Raw genomic sequence first — 21,317 nt, 5'->3', positions numbered from 1 at the left:
CCTCCTGTCCAAACTGGGACCAACCTCAACTAAAATAACGAAAGGCTGTGACTAGGCTTGCTACTGTAATCTTTTGCCTTACAAAGAGCACAGACAGGAGTTAGGGGCTGCTTGGAAGCAACCCAACCCTCACCCAGGGTAGGTGGAGAACCCAGGGCTCTCCACTGGGGCCTAGGCTCTGGGAGGTTCTTACCATAGTCCTGGGTTGGCCAGTGTGTGGAGCCTTGGGGAGAGGGGCAGGAAAAGGAGGAGTAGAACCACAGAGGGGGCATGGCTCCTGCATGTGACCCACTTATACCTTTTGAAAAGGTGATCTGTGGTCCAGGGACCAGGAGTCAGTTCCCAGGAATTAGGTTGAGTCAGAATACCAGGAGGCAGTTACCACCTACCAGAGTTTATCTGGATACCAGGAGATCTGGATCAGAAGACAAGAACCAGCCATCCATGGAAAAGTGAAGCCCAGCTATACAAGACAAATTCCTGATTCCTCCTCTTGCTTAAATAGGGGTTGCGACTCAACTAGAATTCTTGGAGCACTCCCAATCAGAGCATAGGAGAAGAGGCTTGTGCCAAAAATGGGCTTCCTGGACCCTAGTTCCAACTGCCATCTGTGAGCTGTTGGGCGGAAGATTGTAGTATGATGGTTCCCAAGGCGCGCAACAGACCCATGTTCAAGAGTCGTAGAGCCTGACAAGTACAAGGAGGACAAGGCCAGCCTTATTCTCCCCAGAATGTACATTAGGTAGGCCCCTTGTGGATACATCTTCAAATGAGGGGTAGATAGGTCTGAGTCTCAAGAGTGAGGCTGAGCTGGATATAGGGATCTCATTCGCATGGTGTCTTCCTGCTTCTGGAAGCCCTGTAATTTGCTACTGTGAAGTTTCTTGGGAGACTTCCTTGAGAAGCCCTCATTCTGCTAAATACAGACCTTCCTGTCTCAGATAACATGAACATGGCTGCTGCATTCCTGGTTTGGGCACTAGAGGCCTTAATGATGACAACCCCAGACCACAGCTACCTAAAAGCATGCTTTAATCCAGGATTTAGCTGGTTTCTGATGGCAGAATTTTATTCAGCACCAAATAGCATAGTCATCCAGCAATCTGAATGGTTGGTTTTGCAGTCTGGTAGCATAAATGATAAATTGCAATGTAATTTTGGCAGAGGTATATAATACTGCTATATTAATAGCAATTGAATTAATCAGAATTAATGGTGTTAAGGAGAGTCACAATGTATTAAAATAATTTCTTTCTTATTCTCGTGTGTTAAGAAGATATATTTCTCTAAAACGTTTCAGCTTTAGGGCACTATTTATCACTCTTTTAATTACTTGATTTCTTTGAGGGGCAAATCAGATGCACTGTCTGGTATAGCCCTCACCTCCAAGAATGAAGAGAATGTGTACCCTAGAGCTGAGGCCAGGTAGAACATATGCTCCAGGCTGCATTTCAAAAATGAGCTAGGGATGTCAACATGTAGTCAATTACACAATTAATTGATAAGCCTGGGATAGTATATATACACTAGCCTAAAATCAGACTAGGAGATGCAAAGGCACTTAACATGTAAGAATTTATTCCTGCAACAAACCCTGTTGCCATTCTGTCCACAAAAGTAACCCCATCACAGAACCTAACCGCATAAGCCGCACCATCTGGGGCTCATCCACCTGCACATCCACTAACATGATCTATGCCATTAAGTGCCAGCAATGCCCTCTGCCATGTATGTTGGCCAAACTGGACTGTCTCTAGGACAAAGGAGAAATGGACGTAAATCAGACGTCCAAAATGGTAACACACATAAACCTGTAGGGGAAGATTTCAACCTCCCCGGGCATTCAATAATGGATTTCAAAGTAGCCATCCTTCTACAAAAGGGAGACAGCTGAACTGGAATTCATCTGCAAATTCAACACTATCAGTGTAGGACTGAATAAGGATCTGACTATTCACATCTCCACACCAAATGCTGCGAATGACCCACTTCCACCCTGACTTGATGAGCTTCATTAACACAAGAGACTTCTTCTTTATAGGTACTCATGCTTCTGTAACTTCCACTCCAGTTCATCTGAAGAAGTGGGTTTAACCCACGAAAGTTTATGCCCTAACAAATCTGTTGGCTCTAAGGTGCCACAGCACTCCTCATTATTTTTGCAGACACAGACTAACACAACTACTCATCTGAGACATAAAATTAGGGTTCATAAAGCTGGAGTTTACTTACAGAAGAAAGGGTCAAGAAAAAGCATTTCACAGAAACTGGAAAAAGAAGGCACTTTTTCAGTTGAAGGAAAATGATTAATTTCCTTTGCATTTGCAAGAAAAAAAAATCTGCTTCATCATCAAGCTTAACATGTTGAAAACTTTAAGATCTATTTCCAGACTTACTAGGGGGAGATAGGATTAAAAGTCAGCTTCATTACAGAACAGAAGTTGCAATCATAACTATACAGACGCTAGTTCTCTTTACATAACACCACATTGTTTTTCATTAATTATCCTGGTAGACAAAGATAAACTGGATGGTTGTAGAATGTAGAGTAAATGTTCAATCACCTAGATTATCATTACTTCAGTGGGGCTAGACTATGTTATACCAGCTAGGGATCTGACCCAAAGCTTTACTGGTATTATTTTAAAATAATATAGCAACTTTCCTCTAAAGTTCTCAGAGAAATGTATGGGTATTAATGAATTACAGCATCCCTCTGAAGTACAGTACTTTTTTACAGATAAGAAAACAGACACAGGATGATTAAGTGATCTGACCTAAGACGTCATTGGCACATCTGAATATATAATCACGATCTCTTAGCTTACAGTCTTGTATCATAACCATCCCTGCAGAAGCCCAACTAAAACTCAAGAGTCAAGCCCCAAAATAAAGCCTGTTAAAATGTTGATATTTGTCTGTTTTATCTGTGCATGAGATCGGCCAAATCAGATCACTACATTTGACCCAATATTATCATTTGAGATTCTATTGTGCTTTCAGGGCAAAGTATTGCAAGAAAGAGTCAGGATTCCTCCTTGGAGCCTTTATTTTGAGGGGAGGGGAAAAAATTGCTGCACAGTTTCAGAGGGTGCAGAATCATTCCCACTGGGCACCTGGCTAGCTCTACCATTCAGTGCCTGTTGTTTATGCAATGAACTATCCCTTTGGGAAGATGTGCACTGAGGCTCTAGGAATGGGCACCTCAAAATGGCTTCCTTCCCCCCGCAAATTCTTTGCACTGTGGTGGAACAGCAGGGCTGCCTGGTGATAAAATTCCATTGCTACCACTAGCTGTCTTGCGTGGAGACAATTTACATTAGCAAGCACCCCCTGGAGCAAATAGCTTTGATACACAACTCTTAGTGACCGTTCTATAGTCCTGTGCTTCTGGAATGAGCACATCTGGAAATTTAAAGAAATAAATAAAATAAATTAGTTGGAACTGATGGCAGTGGAAAGCCTATACTTTCTGCTGCAATCAATATACCCCTCTTTATACTAGATTGTCACAGAGAAATGAGAGTGCAAAATTACAGCAAGTGACAATCTACCACAGCATATGGGAGCATAAAGAAATGGGGACCAAAGGCCAGGCACTTTGAGGTGTCATTTGAAACAGGTCCATCCGCAGAAAAGAGGTTAAAAATTAGAAGCATGTGCCTACTATAAACAATTATTTGGTGAACAGATTCTAAAAGCTAGTCATGAACAAACAGTCCTGGGCTTACAAACAGATTTGCCTAGCCATGACTCTCTATTGTTGTTTGATCTCAATCTAGGAGACTGAAGTTAGCAACTACATTAGATCAATCTTAGGTACGGGGAATGAAATAATGATAATAGCTTTTTCTGTGAAGTTTAGATTAGACAAGGCTTCAGTTTTGCATTGGATTTTTAAAAATATTTTAGGCAAAGATGTCACAAAATGCATTACAACTTTCAACAGTCACATTTTAAATGCTACAGATTTGTGGCATAGGTGTTACAGAACGTATTAGGAGGAAAAACAAAATGCTAAAGAAGTGCAATAGGGTTTTAAAAATTAAATACCTACGGAATGTATTTTTCCTTAGTCATAGGTTTTGAATAATTCTTTAGAAATTTATTGTTGCTATATAGTTTTCTATGAAATTTTAAAGGCTGATCCTACAAATCTACAGAAAACATAATTTTATTACATTCTATTGGACTTTTCCATAAAGGTTTATATATTACCATCTCAGGCCCTATGCGTGCCATACAACTGAAATGCATATTTGTCATTAGATTATATATATTTTATGTTGCCATCTTACTACAAAAATATTAGAGCCATTTCCCCAAAAAGTGCCCACAAAATGGAAGAACGAACTTGCAGCTCCACACATGTACATGTCTAAATGCGGCTTCTGTTACAAATGTATGTCCTCTGAAAGCAAAAGATGTGTGCATCTTTTTGTGAGCACAACATGTGAATTCTCTTTTTAATACCTTGAAATAACTAGGCAGCTTTACACAGTCACATCACAAATCACACAATAAGTGCAGGAGAAACGGTTCCCCCAACCTCGTGGTTTATTTAAAAATAACCTAACTCAAGTTCTTTGGTAAAAATGCCATAACTCTGCCCTTTTAGATTTCCTACTCCGATACTTCCTGAGTTTGCCTATTTCCTCCTCACTTCTTTAGTACTTTCATTATCAGACATCTGATTGCAGAAGTCCACTTAGAGCACATTATGAGCTAGCAAGGCTGATACTACATCTCTAAGCACTGCAGGAGTCTAGTCCTAACAAGGATGGGCCCAGTAATATTAGCTGTAGGAACATTTATGCGTTTTCATGTCAGCAGCCAATTTGTTTCTTATTTTCTTTGAATCCTGCCAAGAATGCATCTCAGAGGACAGGGCAACAGCAATACAAAAAATCTTTTAGGACTTAGTGCACAATTCTGATTTTTTTTTAACTACAGAAAAGAACGAGTATATCAGAGGGTGTTCACTTGTCTTCTTCAAACATACAACATTTCACATTTTAATCCACTGACCTTCTACTGATAATGTTTCCAATTTTGTTGACTCTGCTGAATCGTCAGTTCCCACATGATGGTCTTCAGACTAATTTATTACCTGCTCTTATTTTTTTATATAAAAACTAATAGGTAATTTTGAAAATGTTACCTAAGTGATATAGGATTAGTGCCATTTTCAAAAGTGACTTAGGCACTTAAGAGTCTAAGTTTCATTGTTGGTCAATGAAAGCTATCTAAGAGCTTAATCCACTTTTAAAATTGGATTTAGGGACATATCCTCAAAGATATTTATGTGCCTGATTCCCACTGAAATCAATCAGAGTTGGATACATAAATATTTTCAGGATTTGGGCATAAGGTGTTTTTGATCATTTTACCCAATATAAACAGCACGATAGAATTTCCATAGAAGGTTAATTTCAAAATATTTAAATGACCCAGAATCCAGCTCTCTCCTATTCTCTCTGTTCTCAGTGGCATGTGCTACAGGAATGCTTTTGCTGTTCATCGACATCATTGGTGATAAAATTGCTGACATGGGGAGGTGGGCACTCTTGAATTTACTCCCAACTGAACTGTTAAGCAACATCTAGAAGTAGTGAAGAACTCATCTGTTTATCCGGGTTTTTAACTAGCAAAGGTTTATTATAATTGTGTGGCTAGAGGGGCCAAATGCTTTTAGTATTTGTTCTTGTATTTAGATGTCCTCTGGTAGGTGTGTTATCACAGTATGTACAGGCAGTCCCCGGGTTACGTACAAGATAGAGACTGTAGGTTTGTTCTTAAGTTGAATTTGTACGTAAGTCGGAACTGGCATCCAGATTCAGCCACTGCTGAAACTGACCAGCGGCTGACTACAGAAAGCCCGAGGCAGAGTTTCTCTGCCCCGGGCTTCCTGGAATCAGCCGCTGATCAGTTTCAACAGCAGCTGAATCTGGACGCCTGGGATAGAGCAGCTGGGGCACTGCCGAGTAGGTCCCTGCAGCGCCGCACCTCGGCGCTGCGGGGACCAACCCGGCAGCACCCCAGCTGCTCTACCTCAGGTGTCCCAAGTCAGCTGCTGCTGAAACTGATCAGCGGCTGATTCCAGGAAGCCCGGGGCAGAGCAACTCTGCCTCGGGCTTCCTGTAGTCAGCTGCTGGTCAGTTTCAGCAGCGGCTGACTTGGGGACGCCTGGGGTAGAGCAGCTGGGGTGCTGCTGGGTTGGTCCAGTAGCGCCGCTCCTCGGCGCTACTGGACTAACCCAGCAGCACCCCAGCTGCTCTACCCCAGGCGTCCTGATTCAGCTGCTGCTGAAACTGACCAGAAGCGGCTGAATCAGGACGCCTGGGGCAGAGCAGCTGGGGTGCTGCCGGGTTGGTCCAATAGTGCCGAGGAGCGGCGCTGCGGGACCAACCGCAGCGCCCCAGCTGCTCTGCCCCAGGCGTCCATGAGAAAAGCCTGGTCTGCTGGGGGAGGCGCACTAGCTGCGCCCCCTCCCCCCAGCAGACCAGGGAGACGCGGGCGGCGTGACCGAGACGCGCCGTGGTCCTGCCGCCCGCGTCCTCTGTGTCTTTGCTCCACGTCTCCCTGGTCTGCTGCCCCCCCTCCCCAGCAGACCAGGGAGACACGGAGCAGCTTTTCTCGCCCCAGAGGATGCGGGCGGTGGGACCGCAGCGCGTCTGGGCGGTCCCGCCGCCCACGTCCTCCGGGGTGAGAAAAGCCTCATTCGTAAGTACGGATCCGACATAAGTCAGATCCGCATAACCCAGGGACTGCCTGTATAAATGGATTAAAGTCAAACCTAGAAATATAACGTTCCTCATCTTGACACTGTGTCTGCAGCTTTTATACCAGAACAACACTAAATCATCAAGAACACTTCTTTTTTACTTAAAATATGCAACCTTACATTGATAAATACAATTATACTTCAGTTAATCTTCTGCGTTAGACTTGAGCGACACACAGAACATGATAGACTCCACAAAGATAGACCAATGAAAATGCAACACACAGAAAACATCCTGCTGTGTGTGCGCCTTGCTGTCAGCTTTCTGCACTTTATTTTTTATTTTTTTTAACTGAATCCCATGTTTTCTTCTTAGCTGCTGAGATGACCTAAATTCAGGAGCCACCAACACAGCAACCCTTCTGCCTACCGGTGTGATGCTCTATGGAATTCTATTGTTAATCCAGGATAAATTAAGTGGGGCAATATTATTGCAGGACACTGAGGCAAAAGTAATGCACTCCAGTAATTTCTTTATTGCTTACAGCTGCAGGAAAAAAAAAAGAGTGGAATCAACATGTATCAAAATGAAAATTAAAGGCATAGAAAACATAAATCACTGCTCTTTAATGTCAAAATAAAACCTCCCTGTATTTCTATTATATATGTTTACAGTAGTAGTAGGAAATTATCACAATAAAAAAAACAGTCAAACTTGGAATAAGTTCAGAAGAAAGTAACACAAACTCTTACTGTCAACTGATGACAAGATTAAGGAAATGTTAAGATCACCATTGTGGTGAACAAGGGGAGATATAATTCCACGCGTATGTAAAATTGCATTCTAAAGAATTCAGTGATTCTAAGACAATAAGAAACTGTATTAGGAAAAATGCGTATCAATAGGAAAAGTTAATGTAACTACAGAGTCTATTAAGCAATCGAAGAAACAGTCACAGATTGTTAGAAACACCACAATTTAGATATTCCAAGACAGTTTAGATATTAGTCCATCAGGAATAAACTAGGAATAACAAAATCAACTCTCCAAGGTGGTCCTGATTCTGATCTCACAACAGTTTGTCACCAATATAACTGCATCAATTACAGTGGAGTTATTCCTGATGTACACCAGAGCAAGTGAGACTCTGACTCAGCATGTTTTTATTCTGTATTATGGCCCTAGAGTTGTTTTTTGTCTTGGTTCTTACTTTTGTGTGAAGTAGCTGCTTGTGAAAATGAGGCATTGAAATTACTGGGGTAAACCAAATATAACATGCAAAGGTAATGGGGTCATTTTCTAATACATCTTGGCCCTCAGACATGCACACACACAGACTTCTTCTAAGGAGAGGCTGGTAATTGTGTTTAATTGTAGCAGTTTACTGTTAAGGATAAAAATCAACTATGGACTTAGGTAATGGGTGAATTGTGTCTAGTGGTCTAATGTTAGTCTAACTCAACATTTCTCCAGGTTAGAAGTTCAGAGTACAATTTAGACACCTTACCACTTACTCCCTCATTTATTTCTTCTTCTGTATTGTCATTATTTAATTTATGGTACCACCTAGCTACCAAGGTTTAGGTCTATCTTTTGAAACACATTCAAGCCTCTGAAAATACCTTTTTTCTCACTGTAAGGGTGCATCTACACTGACACACTATTTCAAAATAACTAGTGCTATTCCAAAATAACAGTCCATGTCTACACAGCAGAAAGTTATTTCAAAATAGTGTCAAAAACTGTCAAGCTGGAGGATTTCTTACTCAGACTCCTGTAATCCTTACTGTACAAGGAGTAAAGGAAGTTGGAGGAAAAGTGCTCTATTTTGAAATATGTGCTGTGTAGATGCTCCCTATTTCAAAATAAACTATTTTGAAATAAGATATGCAATTGACATAGCTCAATTTCCATAGCTTATTTTGAGTTAAGCCCTGCAGTGTGGACAAACCCTAAGTTAAAAATCACTTTAAGGTATCAAATAATTTACAGTGAAAAACTTCAGATCTGAGCAGGCGTGATGACACATTTCTACAAACCAAAATGACAATCAACTTCTAAAAATAAGCTTTTCTGGACAACAATCTGAATTTGAGATTCACTCAGCCTCTAGGTGACATAGGGGGAAGACAAATTTCTTGTCTCTCAGTAACAACCGTGGATTTTCAGAAGCATATGAGAGACTTAAAGCACACAAATTGCACTAAAAATTAATGGGTCTTATACTCTTCAGTCACTGTTTTTTTTTTTAATCTTACCAACTCAGAATAGCACTAAATGGTTTGAGAAAGAGCTGTAGCCACACTCTGAGTCAATGAGAAAGAAGCAAGTAAAAACAGATCATTGTTCTCCATAAGGTGTTTTTGGAGGACCCATTAGTGTTTATAAACTAATACCCTAAAAGAGAGGCTGCCAAACATGCACTGAATTGTGCCTCAAATTGTAAGTAGAGCTTGGAGCTCTGGGTTGGCCCGATTGCTTCCTCTTTATTAGCAGTTCTAATGCACTAACTTTTGTTCCACCGTAGCTTTCTCATCACTGTCCACCTCCACCCTCCCCATACTGGTTAAAATATTGTATGGTTATTTCTACTAAGTACAAAGGCAGGAGAATGACCGAGCGTCTTGAATTCATAGTAACAAGAGCAAGCAAATACAGCCATAACACAGTCAGCTGTAGCAAAGCTGCTGTGCAGAGGGCAGACAAATGAGAATTTCTGCTGCAGTACACTAAGTAATGCACCAGATCACGCTAGCAGAGCTTTAAGATCTCAGGTGGCCACCTCTAGAAATGGCATAGAGCATTATGACAGGATCTGTAAGTAGGCAAACTACTGTGGCAATTATTCCAGTGGTTTTTTTTTTTTTTTGTGCCAACAATATCTATCTTTCAGAGCTGATCAGAGAACAGATTCCCCACCTGTGAAAAAATGTACAGGTATGTTTAAAAGAAAAAATTCATCCCAAATCAGCCAGAATGCCAAAATTTCAAAATAAAAATAAATAAATAAATTATGGAACAAATTCTAAACAATAGGTTCTAGTCATCAAAATATATTGTTTTGATTTTGACCCTTTATTTATGTGTGTGTAAATTTTGAAATAAAAAGACAATTGAAATGAAAAATTGACATTTTTATACCAAAAATGTCAAAATGGTTTTGTAAAAATGTTGGTTTCGTAAAACAGAATTTTCTACTAGAATGCTGTTTTGACTTATTTTTTATTACCAGGTCTAATAAGTACATCTACTTATTATGGATGGATAAGGATGATGGATGGATAAGGTGGTGCTGAACCATCTTGCAAAATTTTAAAAATAATATTTTTCTTATCCTTACCTATACAAATACATTATTTAAAATGGATAATTTTGATCTCTTCTCAAAAAGTAAGATCTTTTCTTTGCAAAAGTAAAAGAGGGGGGAAACATCTATGTTAATCTCTGGTATATTCATTTTCAATCAAACGTGATTCAGAGTTAGCCTTTTGATTACAGTATCAGGGTAGTATCCTTTAATACACCGGAGGGTTAACTATTATGACTACTACCACAAGATGTGGTGATCTAACAGATATTTCCACCTCTATTATTATGATCCTAGGAACAATGAACTTCTAACCCCTTGAAAAAAATCAAAGTTTTGAATTAAGATGGTAGCTGATTCTTATGTGTATAACAAAATTAAGTGTAACATCTGTTTATTGCTTAAATATTGCTTAAAATTGCTGAATTTAGCATATCACTGCTTTAAGTTTCCAACAAGAAACCCTCTAGTACTAGATTTCTCTGGGAACTTGTATTACTGTACAAGGTTGGTTACCTTTTAAATTATCAAGGGAAAGAAATCAGCTGCTTCTTTAAAGTAGCGCCAATGAGCCCTTTTAGAAATAGCCAATTATGAGAAAATTGACTTTCCACCTAATGATAATCTAGATATTTATATCCTCATCTGGATAGCATTTACAACAACTTGTGAATAAATAACTCATTTAACTTGTGAATAGCTCATCTAAGTCAAACATATAAGGAAAGAACAAGACAGAAGAAAGATTCACTTTTGTTTTAACTTACATTCTGTGTCCCTATTTAATTCTCTCTTCCTGCCACAATGCATAATTTACATACACTTTAATGGACTATACAAGCTATGAATCATATACACATGCAAAGATCTATCAAAAGTAATATTTAAACATTCTATGTAATAGTTGAATGTAAAAATGTATATGGAAAAAAATCAATAAACTATAGATTCCAGAAGGGGCTAATGGCCTCTTCTAACACTTGTTTTCAGGAGCTCATGGTCATCCTCTATGCTAGAAACTGTATTTCTTCCTGATCCTCCTAATCACCACTGTTCTTGTTTTCCAGTAACTGTCTTAATCGTTACATACATTGGGCTTGATTCACCCAATGCATGCTGTGAACCTTGTTGCAACAGTGAAACTAGTTGTGCCCTGGGAACATTTTGATCCTTCCAAGGGACCCAGTCTTGGGACGGTAACTTTAATGTTGTGTTGGAATTTCATGTGCGGCCCGCTGGTGAAGTTGCCTTAGGGACATGTTGAATCAATGTTGTTATAATGTGTGTACATCTGTGTGATTTTGGGATGCCACACTAGTTACTAGCAGGACACATTCATCAAATAGTCGTATCCCTCGTCAGCTTTTCTATTATCTGCCCCACTTTGTGCCAATTTCTTCTTGCTTCCCCAACACCTCCTGCTCTGCTGTTCTTCTGCAAGACATGGGATGGGGATTTGTCAAAGTCAATGAGCACTTTATTACAGGGAGAGTGCTCAGTAATGAACAATTCAGCAATTTAATGAGATTCTGTAGATCTGTCTCCAGCCTGTCCATCAAGTTTCACTTCTATAAAGCACCCTGACACTAATCCTCTGGCATACCCAATCTTCACCCTGGGCTGAATATTAGATTCTTCCATGGTATATTACATTACCACTATAACCTTAGCAAAAATGATGAACTTAACTACACTTGAGGCAATATAGCTGGTCTGATTTGATTTTCCTCTATTGGGCTGACTATGAGGGAATTACTTATTTACTAAGATAAAGCAAAAACAGTTTCTTATTGCCTGCTGAATGCCTAAATTGGTAAATATTTATGTGTGTCTTTTAATTCATTCTGGAGAACCGGGAACAAAATATATATCTATATTTTGCCTGGAGCAAAAAACTAGTTTAAAAAATTCTATATAACAGCATTAGTAACCTTTAGAGAGGCAATTATGATAATACTTAAATGGACAGTGTAGAGTTTGTTGTCACTCAAAAAGAAGCACATTACCACTCCTGTACACACAGCAGTATCTGCAGCATGACCTGCAACATTGGCATAGACACTATCATATTTGCCATCTGTAGTGACTGCCGTACTGTATCACAGACCATTAAGAAAATCTTTCCTACATTTGTCTCATAGGGCCAGGGCAGTGTCAAACTACCAGAGACCTAAGAACTGGCAAACTTGTGGGAGAAGGGGGGGGGGGAGGATAGCTATACCATAATGACCCACACCTGCAGGCTACTTCATGCAGCTTGGCTTTCTGCAGCATTTCTCCTACCAAAAATATCTCTAAGCACTTTGCTAAACAGTGCTTTACTCTGCTTTTGTGTCCAGTTCTGGGCACCACATTTCAAGAAAGATGTAAAGAAACTGAAGACGGTCCAGAGAAGAGCAACGAGAATGATTAAAGGTCTAGAGAACATGATGTATGAAGAAAGGCTGAAAGAATTGGGTTTGTTTAGTTTGGAAAAGAGAAGATTGAGGGGGGACATGATAGCAGTTTTCAGGTATCTAAAAGGGTGTCGTAAGGAGGAGGGATAAAACTTGTTCATCTTGGCCTCTGAGGATAGAACAAGAAGCAATAGGCTTAAACTGCAGCAAGGGAGGTTTAGGTTGGACGTTAGGAAAAAGTTCCTAACTGTCAGGGTGGTTAAACACTGGAATAAATTGCCTAGGGAAGTTGTGGAATCTCCATCTGTGGAGATATTTAAGAGTAGGTTAGATAAATGTCTATCATGGATGGTCTAGACAGTATTTGGTCCTACCATGAGGGCAGGGGACTGGACTCGATGACCTCTCGAGGTCCCTTCCAGTCCTAGTATTCTATGATTCTATAAACACTTGAATCCTGCAGTGAATTAATAATGAAAGCAAATGGGCCATTCAGCAATATCCTCACAATCTCACTCATCAAAGCTGCTTTACTGAGCAAGGGAATCATAAAATCAAAGGATTGGAAAAGACCTCAGGAGGTCATCAAGTCCAAACCCTTGCCCAAAACAGGACCACGCCTAACTAAATCATCCCAGCCAGGACTTTGACAAGCCAAGACTTAAAAACCTCCAGGGATGGAGATTCTACCACCTCCCTAGGTAACCCATTCCAGTACTTCAACACTCTCCTAGTGAAATAGTTTTTCCTAATATCCAAACTATACCACTGCAACTTGAGACCATTGCTCCTTGTTCTGCCATCTGTCACTACTGAGAACAGCCTCTCTCCATCCTCTTTGGAACCTCCATTCCAGGCTAGGATTTCAGAGTATCTCCTTCTCCTTTATAAGAGAGTATAGCTTCAGGGGATCTCTCAGAGATGGGCCAAAGGGGTCCAATTTTTCATCTCAATTTACTGGAAATAGCATCTTTGGAAATGACTCCATATTCTACCCCAAAATCTGGGAAATAAATCTGTGTTGTAGTCACTAAAATAAAGGATTGAACTGTATCTCCACTTTGCCTTAGTAGTTTGAAGTATACATAGCACTGTTCATCTGCAGATCTCAAAGTGCCTTACAAAGGAAGTCAAGTATCATACCCCCCACACCCATTTCACGATGGGGAAATCAAGGCACAGAGCAATGAAGTGATTTACACAACGTCACCTAGCAGATAAGTAGCTTACTAAGAGAGCCATAAATAACACTCAGGTTTTCTGACTCCCTGTCCTGTTCAGTAGTCCCTAGTGCCTCCCTTTTTATGAGACAAAAAGTATTCTCCAAAACCAATATATTTAACAATTTGTTCTTACCCTGCCCTGCCTCTCTCCTATATTGCATGACAGCAAAAAAGAAACAAACGGAAGTCTTTCTCTAATGAATATTACAGATGTTTACTCCGTTATATTCTTGAGTTCCCATTTTCATAGATTTCACAGTGAGATTGTGTCCCAGATTTATATTTTTTTGGTAGCAAAACATATTATAGGTTTACCATAGCATTGTTTCTTTAGCATTAAAAGCTATTAAATCACATTTGGTATTATGCAACAATGTTATAATTTTCTCCCGCTAACATACTACACCACACAAGTCAAACAACAAATGTTTTCTTACAAATTAACTGTATTAAAACAACAGAGCAGATCCTGTATTATCATCAAAATCAAGTTTTTCCCCCCTTGCTTCCCTGAGCTTTTAATCATTTTAGTGTCTCCCACACCTGCTCAAGGGCTCCAGAACAAATGTTCCCTGGTTTTATACAGTGTCACACATTACATTAACTAACTGATTTCTTTACCTGCCAGATTTGCTCTTCACTAAGGGAAGTGAGTCGATCGCTCTTCAGGACCTCTCGAAGGAGACAGTATGGGAGAGCTAAGACTTCCTCCGGGTGACCCTTCAACAGTTCAGAGAGGTGTTTAACTAAGAAGTCAACCACTGCTTTCTCCAGCAAAGTGAGGTTAAAGAGATCAGCAAGCTTATACAGGTCCAAGTAATTAAAGCTATTCAATTCCTGGATGGGCAAAGCAGAAAAAAGGTATTTCAGAAAATGAGGCAAAAGAAAAATTGAGGAGAGCACAGATAGGTTGTTTTTTAAAATTTCCATTAATTAAAAACTTTTGTTATAAAACAATTGCTCGTTATTGATTGTTCATTATTTCATCTGCCTGGAAAAGAAGTACTTTCATAAATAGGATTTCTAGTTTCACTGTAATTTCACCAAGGACTTCTGTTTTCTATGCTGAAATTATATGTTTCTATTTACAAATATATCATCAGTGAATTAAAACTGATTTCCCTTCACCTCCTGCATCAAGACTATCCTGATTGCCACATATCCCTCTAAAAGTAGAAAAATAAACATTCACAACATTCTGTTGCTAAATCAGAGCAAAAGTACTTTCTACCAAAATATCAACAGATCATACAATATAAGGTCCACATTTTCAGGCTGGCATATTGCTGCAATTACTACTATCTGGGAAACTTACAACATCATTTTAGATCTCATGCTTTTCAATCCCAAGATAATGTCTTCATCTATGTTAAAACACCACCAAGTATACTAGGCATTACTTTTTTATTTAAAAAAAAAGGGTCTAGAAAATAAACAACCAAGTAACTAGTCACCTAACTGCCAATATCCCTAACTCCTCCCCCCTCCCCCCCCCCCCCAATCAATTGCTGTTACCACTTTGTAAGTACAGTTTGTACTCATGAAAAGAGAGGCTGGACTTTCGAAAATGTAACCTGAACTTCAAATGTGAGGCTGCCTGGTAATTAAAGGCAAACAGCAGTGAAACAAAAGACTGTAAAAAACTCAACACCTCAGCTCAACGTATGGTTAATATGAATATGTCAAACAACCCCTTCCTGTAATTATGGATGGAATAGATAGGCCAAAGGTCCTAACAGAACCCAGTCACTATCTAGCATTACATAATCTTAATGTCTGAGGTTTGGTATAGAGAGACCTCAGCTTGCTTAGTGCCATGGAAAATGCATCATTAAAATCCTTTGAACTGTTCATTAAAGATACAGAACACAAGGAAATACAGTTAAAGCATCTGAAATGTAAAATATTCAATAAGTCTTCATTTTAACATTTTGTGTTCCCTTTCCTTTCAGCTGTAGAGATTTTAGAAGGGAAAAAAACCCTTGTTCCAGTCTCCTAGATGGTATTAAATATGGTAACAACTGTTTTTAGGGGAAAAGAAAAGAAGCTGGCTTAGATAAGCTAAAGCTGCTGCTGTTCCTGTTGTCACTGTGATCCCAAACTGTCCTTTTAAATAATAAGTTAGTTGAGATGAACTGCTGCTGTTAAAGTCTGGTCCTATTTCACCCAGGGTGTAGTCTGGATTTCAGCTGGAGCGGATAGGGTCCATGATGTCATCTGGATCATTTTCTCTGGTATAATATGGGCAGGACACCCCCTCAGGAATAGGCCAAAGAAACTCTGAGGTCCCAGGAGACAGTGGGGGTGGCACCCATGATAATGAAGCTTCAGTAGTCTCCATCTGTTCTTCATCTAAAAAAAATCTCAGTTTAAAGACCCACAAAGAGAATGGTGGGTGGAGTAGCCCATCCCCTCATTATTTTGTCCACCAATTAGGCTTACTATGTCGCATACCAATTTTGGTTCATTAACTTCCAGCTCTGTATTATCTATATCTAACAAGATTAATTTCAACAGTCTTTAGACTATATCAACCTGGACTTTTTGGTTTAAAATAATCCAATTTCTCTTTCCGGTTTTCTTGCACAAGTCCCATCAACATTTGTTAATATAGGTTATCATGATATATTACAAACTTACATATTTTTTTTAACTTTTAAACTCTCAATTAGGGTAAATTTGTAAGTTCAATTGTCACAACACTCCCTCACTCTCCTTCCCATTCCTGGTTTTACCCATTTGAGCAACAAAGGCATTAAGCAATACACGGTGCCTATAAATAACAATGGTTCAAATGGTCCTCTCCGGTGCACCATCTGGAGGGGAATAAAACAAACCCCTGGAATAAAGGTCAAGGGAAAGTAAGTGGAAACTACACCATTTCCTTCCTAACTCTGAGAAAGTTCACCCACAAAATCAATGTTGGCCACACACCTGAGATTTCTAAGGCTCGAACAGCAGCAACTCCAGAAGTTATATGGATAGAGAAGGGTCAAAGATCAGAAAGAAAAAAATCAAATATATATGATTTGAGATTACAGAATGACAAAGGACCCTAAATAAAATTTACATAATTTTATCTGCTTTTCTAGGTTTTTGCTTCCCCCCATTCCTCGTTTTCTCCCATAGTTTACTGCTCTGCTCCCTGCTACCAGCTTGCTCATTGTCCCACTCCATATGCAAAAATTACAAGAACTCTTGTCAGTTTCACTTTGCTACTTAGTTAGCACAGGATGCAGAGCAGAAAAGGGGAAAAGACTAAATTACCTGAATTACACTTGGCTGCTCTGCTGGATGGACTGGCAGACCCAAATGAAACTGACAAGAGATCTTGTAAATGTCAATTTGCTGCTCTGCTGGCACATGGAGTAGAGCAGAAGGAAGACGGCAAAAGGCAAAGAGAATCTCCAGAAGGTTCTGGGTGCTACCTGGGGAATAAAGCCTGCTTGGTCAATGAATTCAATGCTTTCCCCCACTGACTGATTAGCCAAAGTCATAGTGAGGCTTGCAACATGGTCCCCCTTCATGACCTCCAGTTGGGGCTGTGAACTAAAGGCAAATTCTATATAAGGTACTACATTCTATATAAATCTATTACTTCTCCTTTAAATAATCAAGAGCTGAGACTTATGCATATTCATAATAAAAACTCAGGGCTTGATCTAGTCCCAAGAACCACAAGTTTTCTGATAGAATCTAAGATGCCCCCTCTTCTCCATGATGAGGCAGCTGAAGCGAGGACAAATCCTCCCACTCTACAAAAGGCTAGGACTGGAATTCTTCAAGTTCAAATTCATGGCATTTCTGGTCTCCTACATTCTTATTTCCCATACAAGAAACAATTTTGCTCTGAATCTTGGGGAAACAGGGCAAGAGAGAGAGAGATTGCTTGAAGATTCCTTGTTCTGTTCACTCCCTCTGGGCCAACTGGCATTGGCTACTGGCAGAAGACAAGATATTGGGCTAGATGGACCTTTGATCTGACCCAGTATGGTCATTCTTATGTTGGTTCTCTTTACACTGTAGAGATGAACAGAATAAAAACTAATTCCAAAGACAGTACTAACAGCCCAAAGCATTCAGAAATCATAAGCCAATTCCAAAAAATAATTAGATTAAAAAATAAATACACTTAAGGTTGTTTTTATTTGCCTTCTGGGTTTTGAGTACAGAGGGTTAGCATTTACAAGCTTTTGCCTGAAACCCTGATTTACTTTTACAATTTACTTTTGTTTTTTAAATGAAAGCTGAGATACTCAAATAATCAGATGACTTCAAGAGCAGGGGCTTATTGAAAATTCTAAATAGCACAAGAGTTGTAATAAAATTGCAAGAGTTGGCAACATAACAAAGGGCATGTTTATACTGGAATAAAAGATTTGCAGCAGGTCTATGGCTGTTCCCAGTGAGTTGGCCCAGGCTCATAAGGTTAAAAATTACAGTGTAGACTAGTGTTTCCCGATTTTATTTGGCCACGGAATCCTTTAAAAAAATGCCGGGGGAAACTGGTTGACCAAAAAAAAAAAAAAAATCCTGCCAGCCCGCCCCTAAGACCAGCTCTGGGGGGAGGGATAGCTCAGTGATTTGAGCATTGGCCTTAACTGGCCAGGGTTGGGAGTTCAATCCCTGAGGGGACCATTTAGGGATCTAGGGCAAATTGGACTGGACTCAATGACTTATCAAGGTCCCTTCCAGCTCCATGAGATAGGTATAAGGTTCTCACAGAATCCCAGGGTTCTGCAGAGCACTGTTTGGGCTACACTTATTTTTTGCCCCACAGCCCATGAATCATGGGGAGGGTACATTTACACTGCAATTAGAAACCCACAACTGCGTGTGCTAATTGACTCCAATTCCTGGGTCTTGGGCCGCAGGGCCCTTTAACTGCTGTGTAGACATCTATGTTCCAGGTATATGTAAGCGGGGGAATGGTCCCGCTCTTGTGGGGAACTTTCCTGGCTTCTATACACCCCGGTGAAATGAACCAGCGAAAGGATCTGAGTCCCCGCTCCCACTTCCTTTACCCCACAGCTCCCTGATCCTGAGGGCTCCCCCTCCACTCTCCTGAGTAGCAGAGCCCTTGAAACCCCAACAAGGCTGGGCCCAGGTTTCCTGGGGCTTAATCCCTGACCTTGTAGTCACTAGGGGCAGGAGTTAGGGTGTCCCCACTCCGAGGTACTCTCTTTACACTGCAGGCCTTCCTGGCCCAGTGATCACTTCATAAGGTTCAAAGCAAATACAATTTATTAAACATCAACTGATTAAAGAGAATAGGATAAGAAACAATGAGAATGGTTAAATGAGAACACACAGCCCTGCTCTGTAGCACAGGGACATCAACACAGCAGTCTGCAGAGTGTAAGGACAGTTCACAGTCTCTTCCTTAGAAGCCCTGGATGTGCTGCAAGGGGCTGCAGGCTGGACACGCTTGCACTGGCAGTGACCACACAGCCTCAGTTTCTAAGTGGCCAGACCCCTCTCCCAGTCCAGAGCCTTTCCCCACACTTTGCAGGTCCCAGTAGCTCACCACATCCAGCTGCAGGCTGTGCTGCTTGGCCAGTTCCAGCTCCTTGTGTTGCTTCTCTGTTCCTTTTGGCTTTCTGAGCACTGCCAGTCTGCTGCTCAACACAGGGTCTGCACTGCTTGGCCTGTCTGTGTCTGGTTCTGTCGCTGCAGGACTTCTTCTTGTACTCCTCTTTCAGCTCTCTGTCTTTGCAGGACCTCTTCTGCACACAGCTTGTTTGTTCAGAGACAGAGCCAGAACAATCCCCACTTACAACCTGTCAGTCAGGCTGAGCTGGAGTGTTGACTGCTTTCCATTGTCTCTGGGGTCTGTCAGTCTCATGAACCCTTCCCCTTCTGAAGCTGGTAAACCAAAAAGCTCCCACAGAGTTTTAGTAAGGGGTAACAGTCCCCTTACATATAGCACAAGCTCTGGAATCCTCCCACCTCCAGGTCATAGATACCAGGCTCCAGCCCAAGCCCAAATGATTTTCTTCTTCTTCCTTTATGCTGCTTTTCCTGGTGACGGTCACAGAAGCAGCATAAACAGTAGGGAGAACCAGACTTCCTTTTCTGCCAGCTCCTTCCAGAGGATTCACCAGCATGACAGCCAGGATATATAATCCCTCCACAGCATGTTTTGTGTCATCTGAATGTCCACTACAACTGAACAGCCCTGAAAGCCCAAGTAGCTGGCATGAGCCATTCAGTGTTCCTTGTAAGCTGAGTGCTTGGGCAGACACTCAGGAGAGATTCAAATGCTGCCCAGCTGATTAGTAGAGCACCCATGGCAGGCAGCTTGTGGTTCTAGTGGGGGTGTACATCTGGACATGCCTTTGTGCACATAACATTTCTTCTGCACACAGATGGAAAAAATTAGAGGGAACATTGCAACCATTTGCCAGTTTTCAAGTGTAATATAACATGCCCTGGGTCAACTGGCCTAAGCCTGAATCCCATTAATACTAAAGTATGTGACCAATTTCAAGTATACGAATTACCCAACAAAAACACTGTTTCTACTTTCTAGGTTTTTATCTGGTCACTTCTTACCACAGTAGTTGAGTTTTTAAGAATGTACAGTCACAGCTGGAAAGCCAATGACAATTTGGTATAGGAGCAATCTAGGCTGATAGGTATTAGAAACTTGGATTCTATGTGAGACACATTTGCTGTATGTGCTAGTTCTGGGATGTCCATCTCCTCCTTCACAGATAGTACTGAAGGCCCCATCCCACCTCGCCTGCAAGACTAGCATCTCAATGCATTGAGACAAGGATGCAAGCAATGTATGTCAAATTGAACCTTGCAGAGTAGAGTTTTGCACTTATAACCTTGTTTAATTGACTTTGCTGTAGAAAGGGATGTTCTGATCCATTGGGACAGTTTTTTCCCTGGCTGATGGAATGCCAATCATCTCAAAAAAGTAAGAGACCTGAGCTTAAATATACTCAGTTCTTCTGTAATGGATAGATTCATTTTTGAAGGTCAGCAAGAAAAATAATAAGATTGAGGCCTTGTGACCTGAAGATTAACACCAAAAGGAAGATGAGCCTGATCAAACACTCAATAGCGTCAATGGAAAGTCTCCTATTGATTTCAATGGGAAACAAAGCAGATCACAGTTGCTGCCTTCTGGATATTAGAGAGCATTAGTAATGCTGGCCAGGAAATTATTTATTTGCTGAAATGGTCCTACACTCATTTTGATGGCACTTCTCTGCCAGAACCATGATTTTTGCATGCTGATCAACTCTAAAATTTCAGAGAATGTTGTAGGAATCGATAGGCAGAACCTTATTGATTTTGGTGAAAAGAGGAAGAGGAAAATGGGGAAACACATGGAGTCCCTTGTATCTGGGTTAGCAGAATCATCATTTTCAAAACATCTCTGTAACTGATCAAAGAACCAGTTATGGCATAACAATATCCCCCCATCTCAGCCCACAGTTCCAATACAGTTTAAAATGACGACGCCCCGTATGATCTATGTCATAACCACGAGGGATGGGCAGCAGCCTGGGAACTAAGGGGTTAACTGTACCTAGCCAGGTAGCATTCAGCCAATAGAAATGCAGATAGGAATTTCAAACTGGGACAAAGGAATTTTTGTTTTTCTCCTCCTTTGTCCCTGGGCAGTTGACTCTTCAGATCTTGACGGGCA

At 40.7% G+C, this 21,317-nt stretch overlaps 1 protein-coding gene across 2 annotated transcripts in view; it reads right to left on the bottom strand.

The window, feature by feature from the left end:
* KLHL32 (kelch like family member 32) overlaps nt 1-21,317 on the bottom strand; it is a 172,650-nt gene that overhangs the window by 42,394 nt on the left and 108,939 nt on the right. For both annotated transcript variants that reach the window (XM_089777196.1, XM_006118422.5), the window contains exon 6: nt 14,273-14,488. In XM_089777196.1, coding sequence (XP_089633322.1) covers nt 14,273-14,488 — 216 coding nt within the window. The remainder of the gene's footprint in view (nt 1-14,272; nt 14,489-21,317) is intronic.

This window comes from Pelodiscus sinensis, chromosome 3, assembly GCF_052426305.1.
Source record: "Pelodiscus sinensis isolate ZL-2025 chromosome 3, ASM5242630v1, whole genome shotgun sequence".
NCBI lineage: Eukaryota > Metazoa > Chordata > Testudines > Trionychidae > Pelodiscus > Pelodiscus sinensis.
This window is presented reverse-complemented; position numbering and strand designations above follow the sequence as displayed.